This window comes from Acanthisitta chloris, unplaced genomic scaffold, assembly GCF_000695815.1.
Source record: "Acanthisitta chloris isolate BGI_N310 unplaced genomic scaffold, ASM69581v1 scaffold2683, whole genome shotgun sequence".
Classification (NCBI taxonomy): domain Eukaryota; kingdom Metazoa; phylum Chordata; class Aves; order Passeriformes; family Acanthisittidae; genus Acanthisitta; species Acanthisitta chloris.
Window position 1 is genome coordinate 4489 of NW_008665252.1, and position 10490 is coordinate 14978.

Here is a 10490-nt window from a genome sequence, read left to right on the forward strand (position 1 = left end):
GTGTGGCCTCTGTGGCCTCTTCTGGACTTGTCCAGCAGCTTCACATCCATCTGATGTTGTGAGCCCCAGGTTGGACATAGCATTCCAGATGGGGTGTCATGGAAGCATGGCAGGGGAAGAATCCTTCTCTTCACCCTGCTGCCCACACTGCTGGGGATGCAGCCCAGGATTTGTTTGGCTGTTTGGACTGCAAGTACACATTGCACAATAATTTGATGGGAATTTTCTTACTCCTTGCAAGGATTTTCTCCAATCTAGTAGTACTATAACTGCTTCTTTAATGCTTCTGACCACTGTTTAAACAACTTCTTAATGGATTTGCTAAGGGGACAGCCACTATCTCTTTTCAGGGGGAAGAAGCCTTGTCATATCAGTTTCACATGTGATAGTGAGGAGTTGTCTCAGGGGCACTGGATTGCTCAGGTGAGCCTTACAGCAGTGTGGGGGGTGATCCCCTCTCTGCTTTCAAGTATTGTTTCTTCTCCAGCATGGCAGGAGAATATCCAAAAGGTGCCTCTGACTTGTGACACGTGATGTGATACCAGCCAGGCATTAATAATTCACACAGCCCTATGAGCATCTCAGTCTGGTCTCAGACTGCAGCCAACAGATTCAGCTGTGCTGGTTTTGTGTGGCTGTGAGTGATTGTTCTCATCTGTACCAAATCCCTCTTTAAACCCTTCACAGATAATAAGGACCAGATAATAAGGGCAAGCAATAAATTGATATTTTGATGCACACATGCCTATTTCTAAATGAACAGTCACTTCACCTTTTAATTCTGACCTTGCTGGTGGCATCTGTGGTAATGTAATCTCAGGTTTTAGTGTCTTCAGTGGGTGACTTCGTTTCACATCTGTGTCTCTGTAGCTTCATATTTCTTTCAGAAGAAATGGCTGTGCCAGAGATTAAATAGACTAATTGATGCATAGTAAATTCAGTGTTGTCACCTTCATTATATTGTTAAGTGCTTTTTTTTAAACTGATCTTCACTGTACTTACTTGCAGGCTAATTGTGATTCTGTTAATTATTTATATATGTCCTGGCAGAAAATGCCTTTAGTACAGGAGAAATATTATTTACTTTCATCATCCCAAAAATATCTATAAAGATTTAGTGCAAATATTGCAGTAGCCTCAGAAGATTAGTAGGAGATGTTTATGGATTAGTTCCTTCACAGCTGAAGAACAGGGAAACTTCTCTGTCTACCTCAGAATTATGGAATAGTTTGGGTTGGAAGGACCTTAAAACCCACCTAGTCCCACCCTCTGCCATGGGCAGGGACACCTTCCACTAGCCCAGGTTGCTCAGAGTCCTGACCTTGAAATGACTTGAGGGTTTGTCATTATACACATATTAAAAAGGAGAATTATTGACTATACTCTTGAAATTTGGGACAAATATTAACTTTTACTAGAGCTTTTATACCTCTTCAATATGAGGTTTTGCAATGGGAATGTTCTTCTCTTATGTACTTCTTTCAGTCATAAAAGGCAACTGGTTTAGGTGTGTTTGTAAACAAGGGAGATGTGAAGCAGGAAAATTTAAACTGAGGCAATGTGAACACTGGTTTTGCTTTTTCTGTAGAACCTAATAGTGAAGGAGCTGTTTGGCAGCACTCACTTAATCCATTTGATTGTCCTTGAATGTATTCTCAGCTTTATAAAGTGATTGATTACTGGATCTATGTGAACCTAAGCTTAGTCTGGAACACAGAGACTTGTTACAAATGGGTTAGACTCAGTTTTTCAACAGTAAGAGGGTCCTGAGAGAGAGACTCAGGTCTGGACAGATCCACAGATCCTTTCTCTGTCTCGTCACCAAGACACATGCATTTCCCATCTGTTCACACAGCTATGGCTCGTTCTGGCCTCTCATCTGTTGTTGTGACACTCCCCTGGCATCCAACAGTGATGCTGTCAGGCAGTGTGACAACTGTTGTATTCTGGAGGGTCAGCAGTCTCCCCAGCTCTGCCTTGTGTGCTGGCATGTTCTCCTGCTTCATGTGGAGCCAAAACTCCTTGTCTTCATTTTCATGGTCCTTTACAATCTATCCTGGAGCTGCAGCTCTTCCCTTGGCTTGTAAGAACCTTCTCCCTGCAGCTGGCTCACACACCTTAGTGCCTGCTGGCTGCACTTCAAACAAGTTTGCACTTTCTCCTGAAGTCCTCTTGACATTTGGAAGGAGCTGCTTGCAAAACTCACTGTTCCTCAGATATTGTTCAGATTCCTTTCACGCAAAGGCTACAAATATAGTTTGCTGTTCAGGCTGGAGAGGGTGCAGAGGTCAGGCTTCCTGCACTCCCTTTTCCTATGTAGATCTCTGTTATTTCATTTCTCTTGGGCTTCAAACTGTTCATGTGAGAAGATTGTCCAGTGGGTGAGGGTCCAGTGGACATGACACAGAGAAAGGAGCTCGGAGAGTTACAGCAAGGAGGTGACCAGAGCTGAGAGCAGCCTCAGGAGAGGACAATCTGCATAGCCCAAGAGGAGAGGAAGTGTTTTTGTTGGCTCTGACAGATCAAAGAGGTTGGGACTGGAGTGTTTGTCCAGGTTGTGGCAGCAAGTGCCAGGGGAGGTTCAGGCTGGATATTAGGAAACAGTCCTTGACTGAAAGAGTGGTTAAGCATTGGAACAGACTGACTAGGGAAGTGATCGAGCCACCATCCCTGGAAGTGTTCAGAAAATAAGTAGACATGGCACTTGGTGGTATGGTTTAGTGGGCATGGTGGTGGTGATCAAAGGCTGGACTTGATCATTTGGAGTTATTTTCCAACCTTAATGATTCTGTGATTGAGGATTTGAGCAAGAGCAGCCCTCAAGTTCTGTGTTACCACTGTGCTCAGGTGCCACCACAGGTTTTGTACTCCTGTTTTCTTGCAAAAACCATTTTCCTGGATATTGAGAGGAAAATGTAATTTTCTACACTGCTACTTTTGGTGTGCACTGAAAAGCCCCTTTGATCCCAGTGATCTGCCTGCTGGAGTGGACATGGGGATGGAGTTCTTCCACCTGCCTGAATCTCCTTGGTGTGGGTCAACTTTGTGTTTGTCCAGCACACAGACCTCCCACACCCTTCTGCTTAGCAGGAACAGGCATCCTATTCATGCTTATTTATGCTGGTGTCTCACAATGCTCAGAGGAAACTGAACAACTGTTTGGGATGCTGGTGCTGGGGATTGAGGTTTGTTTTTTTCCAGCACAGGTTGCTGTTAATGCTCTGCACAAAAAGACTTCAGCTGAGCTCTGGATGTCTCACTCCTTCCATGGGTACTTGCTCCCTATCATGATCCAGCAGTTCAGGCTTGCTCAATACCCGGGAGGTGATTAAAGACATGATCCTGCTGCCCTTATTATTAGCCTTATTACAGCTCATTCTTTGGCCTGAGGTTGCAGTGACGTGTCTCATCTGACTCAGGCTCCTGTCTTGTCCTCATAAAACCCATGCCCTTACCACCAGGATTCCTGAATGAATGGAATGGGCTGTTATTTTTTGATTTCTTGGAAGCCATATGCCAAGCAGACAAGTAACTGAAAAGCAAAGGGCATTTTTGGCCTGAACAAGCCCTGCAAGCTACTCCTTGGATCACAATCTGGTGTTTGGCTTCCCCTCAGATTGCACAGCCACCGTGTAGGCTCTCCATGAATTCCTTACTCTGCTTTTGATTTGTTTGTGAAGGGCACAGAGCATTTAACCTCAGCTTGTCTGAATATAAGCTGATGACTTCTGAGCAACTTGATCTTGTGGGTTTGAGTTTCCTGCAGGGAAGATTATTGGCAAAACTTCAGCTGATCAAGGGAGCTTCAGGCTCCTTTTGGTTTGTGTGGGAACGGACATTAAAGATCATCTCATTCTACCCCCTCCTGCCATGGGCAGGGACACCTTCCACTAGCCCACATTGCTCCAAGCCCCATCCAACCTGGCCTGGAACACTCCCAGGGATGGAGCAGCCACAGCTTTTCTGGGCAGCCTCTGCCAGTGCTTCACCACCCTCACAAGGAAAAATTTCTTCCCAATATCCCATCTAACCCTGCCCTCTGGCAATGGGAAGCCATTCCCTGTGTCCTGTCCCTCCATGTCCTTGTCCACAGTCCTTCTCTGTCTCTCTTGGAGCCACTTTAGGCACTTGAAGGATTTCATGTGGATATCTATGAGCATTTGCATTGTAGCATTTTAATCCTGCACTAAACTTTGGTACTGAAACATTTGGTCTGCAAGAGATGCTTCAGAAATTTTTCCCTAAAAAAATCAGAACAGGAAAAAAGGACTTTTTTTGGCCAAGAAAATTGGAACACTGCAAGATTTTCTCTACCTTTCTTTGAAGTATTTCAGTGTCCTCAGGCTGTTGCTAAACTGATGCTTTGGTGGAAAGGCCATCTGGGAGGATGGGGTTTGATATGGCTCTTTCTGGAAGAAATAGGAAGTGTTCTCTTTATTGCAGTGTTTGATCTGTTCAGTAACAGGCAGGTAAACATGCTGCTTTTCCCTGGTCCTTCTGAAAGAGCTGGGGGTGACAAAGCAGGCACAGATCAGTCAGAGCAGCTGCACAGAGAAAAACATCAACTCAATCAACTGCTGCCACTTTTATTGTCTTGTGAGATATTTGAGCTTGGTTAGTCTGTGGGAGAAGCCTTAGGAGGTGATGATATGGGTTGGGCAGAAACTCAAGGAAACTCCAGGCCTTTTTTGGGGAAAGCCCTAGGAAAACCATGGTAAGGGGGAGCTGGAGAAACACCTCTGTGACTCTTCCATCTCACTGGTCCACTAAATGAGGTGGGAACTGGGAGGGAGGAGAGGAGATGGAAAGAGACAGAGACATCTGGTCCTGTTGCATTCCACTATTCTACTTTTATTTTTTTCCCCTGTATGATTGCTGCTTTCTTGTTTTCAGACAGAACTAGCAGGTGCTTCCTAAGCACATAATAGATCCCATGGACTGGCAGGCAGTGAGGGTTGGGATTGGCAGAAGCACTAGTGAAAACAGTGGGGAAAGGGCTGCTTTGATCAGGAATTCCTTGGATGTAGGTGCTGTGAGAGCAGGAGAAGCTGTCAGCAAGCTCAGGGTGAGGCACCTGTTACTTACAACCTGACACTGAGGTATGGGCATGGAGCAGGTGGTAAAGACTTGTGGGTTTGGGAAGCGTAAAAAAATCAGCTCTTAAAATATTGGTTGTAATTACAGTGATGCCATTTAGGAGAGAGAATTTCATGGGCAGTTTTATGTGTTTTAATTCCAATGGAAAAAATCATTGATTTTAGGAAATAAAAGCCAATTGGTGTTTTAGGAGGTATTTTTATATGGAGTGTTACGATTTATCTCAAGCTGTAACGACAGAAGAGATTTGAAAGCACTTTGTGTTGCACTTGCTGGACTAAAACCCTGTTCAAACCAAGCTTTTCTTTTCCAAGTTAGAATGTTTTATGCTTTGTAAGACTAAGAAAGCAAATCAGGATTAATCATAGAATGGAAACATGGAATGGCTGGGCTGAAAGTGACCTTAAACATCATCTACTTCCAGCCCCCAATATTATCTTAACTTCATATACTACTTGATCAAACAATTTTTTAGCTGGGATTTTAAGTTAATATGCTTTTCTCCCCCTTTTTTTTCCTCACTATGCACCAAAAAGGTTCAGTTTCTAATCTTAGGACTGACACAGAACTGTTGGCAGGAAACCAACATCCCTGAGCGCTCCCTGCAGGTGGAGGGTGTCTGGTTTTGGCAGAGCAGCAAAACAGACCATTCACAGGCCCTGAAAATCTGGAGGCTTTCCTTCAGCAAACCTTCTACTCCACAATTGCATTAGATAACCAGTAATTTGGAGTTTAGAAATAATCTCCATCAGATGATTTAGTTGAATTCAGTGCTTGGACTCTGCTCTGCAAGCTTCCAAGTATGCAGCACTTTGGCAATCATGCACAGCTGCTTAGCTGATGTCCATGTTTATGCTTAACTTCTCAATAACAGCACATTTTTAAGGAGCAGAACAGTTAAAAATAGGGTTGGGGTTGGTGTCCAACCAGAATTTTCCAAGAATATTCTGGATTATGTGCCTAGATTGCAAGAAAACAAGATCTTTATAAGGCAAATGCCATGATGCCTGGAGATTAGTTACCCTCTCAGTGTCTGTGGGCTGTGGGGAAGACTGACATAGTATTCTTCTTGGAAGATATCTGCTTTTCCAGGGAAATAGACTGTGCAGGAATGGGCTACAGGAGAGCAATTAGGCAGGACATTGGGAGTGATGGCTTTTATGGAAGAAGAAAATGTTGCATAAATGAGTTGTGCATCTTTGCTCACCAGAGACGTTTGGGGGCACTGAACCACATTACTACTGCTAATTTAGGATCTTTTGTACCAAGATGGCATTACTCATCTCCCTGAGGTGCTGACAGTGATCCTGGAAGCAGCTATGAACCCAGCACAGGTGTGTGTGGCATTTTTCACACATCCAGCTCTGAAACCTGAAGCCAAGTGCTCCAGCCTGCTGAGGTCCCTGATGGCAGGAACCATCCTGCCATCAGGATGGCAACCTAGTAGGTTGGGTTCTTTGGAAGGTACCACAGCAGCCAGTCATGCAAACTGCTGGGGTGCTGTATCTAGCTCTGGGGCTCCCAGCATGAGGAGAACATGGAGCTGCTGGAGTCAGTCCAGAGGAGGCACAAAGATGCTTCAAGGGCTGGAGCATCTCTGCTCTGGAGCCAGGCTGGGAGAGCTAGAGGTGTGCAGCCTGGAGAAGAGAAGCTCCAGGGAGACCTTACAGCCCCTTCCAGTGCAGTTGCTAAATGCAAGAGAGCTGGAGAGGGGCTTGGGACAAGGACCTGGAGGGGTGGGACACAGGGAATGCCTTCCCAGTGCCAGAGGGCAGGGATGGATGGGATATTGGGAAGGAATTCCTGACTGTGAGGGTGCTGAGGCACTGGTGCAGGTTGCCCAGAGAAGCTGTGGCTGCTCCATCCCTGGGAGTGTTCCAGGCCAGGTTGGATGGGGCTTGGAGCAATGTGGGTTGGTGGAAGGTGTCTCTGCCCATGGCAGGTGGTGGAATGAGCTTTAAGATCCCTTCCCACCCAAGCCATTCTGAGATTCTATATCAGTGTTCCCTCATCTCACTAAGCTCCTGGCAGTAATCCCAAAACACTTGGATTTCAAGTGATCCCTACTATTTTATTCTGGGTTTTAATCAAAACCTTTTGAAATGGAGGAAATATCAGCCAGCCACAGCTAGTCCTCATTGATATTTTCAGCTCCAACTCTTGCTAAAACCTCTGCCTGTTTCTTCATGTGTGAATGTTGTGCCTGCATAGACCCGAACACAAGAAGAGGCAGCATCACAGTCAAAATCACTTGAAAATAGGTGTTCTGATACTCATTTCTTCAAACTGTTGCAAGGCTTTGTTAATCATGTCACAGTGCTTTAGGCATTGGGTTTGCTGTGTGGATCCTCACTCAGTAAAGTGTTTATCAAACACTGACAGTCCTGGTGCCATTCATATTTATATTCAGTAATGACTCAGGCACTTGAAAAATCATGTTGAAATTACATGTTCCATAGCTTTAATTTCCCCTTGCTAACAAGGGAATGATTTGCAATTTCGTGTTTGTCCTCCTCTGTGCCTTAGCCTGGAAGCATTGCTCAGTTTCCATGCTGAGTTTCACAGGCAAAACTGCCCTTTTTTGTACCAATTCCCAAATCTCATGGTTTTCAGTGTTTCTCTCTCAAATCCTTTCTGTGAATCTGAACATTTTGATCCTATAGTGCAGGATTTGAAGCAGATAAGCTTCTCAGAGACTCAATTAACATAGGACCAATATATATTTAGTGCTGTAGTACTCTAGGATTAGTCTGTCATGTTTAACAACCATGTTGCAGTCCTGCTTCCCCCCCCAAAAACCCTTCTAGAAAAATGGACAAGTACTTTTCTTGGCGTTGTTTATATTAAATGTTCAAATTCTCTCTCTGCATGTCTAATTTGTTTTTTCCCCTCCCTTATCATCCTTTCTCCTGAGATGAGGCTTTTTATTCCTTCACAGCATCATTTCATTCAGATTCCTTTGGAAGAACTTACAATAGGTGCAGGTGTAGGAGGGGAAGGAGGACACACAGGACAAGGACATCTTGCAGCCAGGCAGTGAGCAGGAAGAGTGTGAAAGGCTTGATGAGTTCAAGATCCAAAAGCAATTTGAGGACTTTTTCCCAGAACCCATTCAGGCTCTCACTGTAGTATCTGAGTGCATCCATTGTGATGGATTCCTCTTCCCAGTTCCCTGCAATGAGGTAGGAATGCTGTTGCTCACATTGATAAATGAGGAGAGAGTATGACTTTAGGGTAATGCCAAGCTTCAGGCAGAGATGTGAGTTGATTCCAGGCCATGTGTGTCTCAGTCTCCTTCATCCTCATTAAGGTAAAAAAGGAGCTGAACCTCTGACACAGGAGAAACATTCAGTGCTGTGAAAAGGGGGAAAAACTGGGGGAGAAACAAGCAAGAAGAGAAATACCACTGTGTTAATGGTCACTGTCGTGCTAGTGAGAAACAAGTACCTTGTATTGCTCACCTCAGAGGATGAGGCTAAGTACTTTAAGCACAACTGTCATTTATTGAAGTGTTTATTTCAGCTGAATGCCTTGGGCTGTGTAGTGTAGCAGTTCTGGGGTCACCACGTGGCCTGTGTGGTAGTGGTTGCTGGCTCTGGAGGGGAGAGATGAACCACTGAAGTCAGTGACACTTGCTGCTGGCCATGAGATTGTGCTCATCTTCCCAACTTAAGTGAGAGACTTCCATACTCCTAGAAACAGGCTAGTGTAGCACATGAAAGTTCCTGAACATAACAGGAGTAATAAGATACTATTCTTACCAGACTAATTCTTATAAGATACTGATTAATAAGGAGTGATAAGATACTGATATTCAACTTCCTTTCCTTCCCCTCTTGAATCAGCTGGTGAAAGGGCTGCAGCAGGACCCGCCTCTATACACTCTTCTGCTCTCGCAATCCAGAGTTTGAGAAGAAAGGAGGGAAAGTCTCCATTGTGTCCCACTCACTGGGCTGTGTCATCACCTACGACATCATGACTGGCTGGAACCCAGTGAGGCTGTATGAACAGCTGTTGCAGAAGGAGGAGGAGGAACTGGAGGAACGTTGGATGAGCTACGAGGAGCAACGTTTACTTGAAGAACTTTACATAACTAAACAACGGTAATGCAGCCACTTCCAGTTGTTAAAGGAGAAAAATACATCCCTAGATAATGCCCTTGGAGTGTTTCCAGAACCTGCCATGGCTGTTATCTTTTGTGGCTGATGTTCTTCTGCTGGAGGTGGATGGTAAATGCTAAACACAGGACTGAGCAGGCACAGGGAGTCGGCACTGTTATAGAAGTATCCATATAGACTCATGGAACAGCTTGGATTGGAAGGGACCTTAAAAACCATCCAGTTCCAACTCCCTGCCATGGGACACCTTTCACTGGTCCAGATTGCTCCAAGTCCCATCCAACCTGGCCTGGGATTGGGATATCATGGTGCTGTGACACACTATTAGACAGAGAATCTAATAATAGTAACTCGAGCTTCAATCTTTCAAGTGAGGATGAATCATGATCAGAGTGTTTTGGTTCCTTCCTGAAACCTATCTTAGTATTGAAGGTATTTGGGAAGCATTAATATAGCAACAGATCTCCTGCTGTGCTTGAAATCAGGATGTGTGTAATTAGGGGTTGGTGCAGGATGTCTCTATCAGCTCTGTCTGTGCTTCTGAGAGAAGGGAAGTTTAGAAACCTAATGAAGTGTTCCAGTGGTAAAATGATCCTTCAGGCTTATCACTAGCATATGATCAGGGGAAAATTACCCTTTTCACACTCATGCTCCAGCTCCTTAGGCATCCTCTGAAGTGCTTTGGGTTGCATCCACAGTAATCCCAAGTATCATTTGTCACTGGCACTTCTGTATAGGAAAAGTGGCTCTTCATTTCATGAGCCACCTCAGAGCAATTCAGCCTGAAATGATGGAAAATTGACTGCTGACATCTTGTAACTTCTGGATTTCTACTGGAACTGAGAACAGTTTTACCTATCTACATGTGTGCCTTATATTCTAGCTAATGAGGCTAAGTAGAAGAACAGGTGAACAACATTTTTTTAATGCCAGTTGAAAGGGTGGGACGCTCCTCCAGATATCCCACCACAATGCAGGGCTCTGAAATGCTTGGGCCATGGAGTTTCTAGTGGTTTTGGAGATTTTTAAAATAAAATAAAGCAGGTGATTAGGCTGCAAAATCACCAAGGAAACAGGAGGTGAGTCACCTACTCCTGAGGAATGAGGGTGGGCAGATGCTTGGGGTGGTGTACAAGGAAACTGTTGTGTCTTGATTGATTCCTTCTGTAGTCAGAGAAACAGGATTTGACATACATTAATTCTTAATCAGTTGAGCTGCTCCAAAAAATACTGACACCGTCACTCTCTCTTCCCAGCAGACAAAACTGTTGGACC

The 10490-nt window shown here is 44.6% G+C and overlaps 1 protein-coding gene across 1 annotated transcript in view; it reads left to right on the plus strand.

Moving 5' to 3' along the window:
- The window catches only part of LOC103799330 (phospholipase DDHD1-like), a gene marked incomplete at its 5' end in the record, with an annotated part of 26340 nt that overhangs the window by 3013 nt on the left and 12837 nt on the right, over positions 1-10490 (plus strand). The window contains 2 exon segments of the mRNA XM_009071639.1: positions 8943-8965; positions 8967-9200. Of these exon segments, the coding sequence (XP_009069887.1) occupies positions 8943-8965; positions 8967-9200 (257 nt within the window).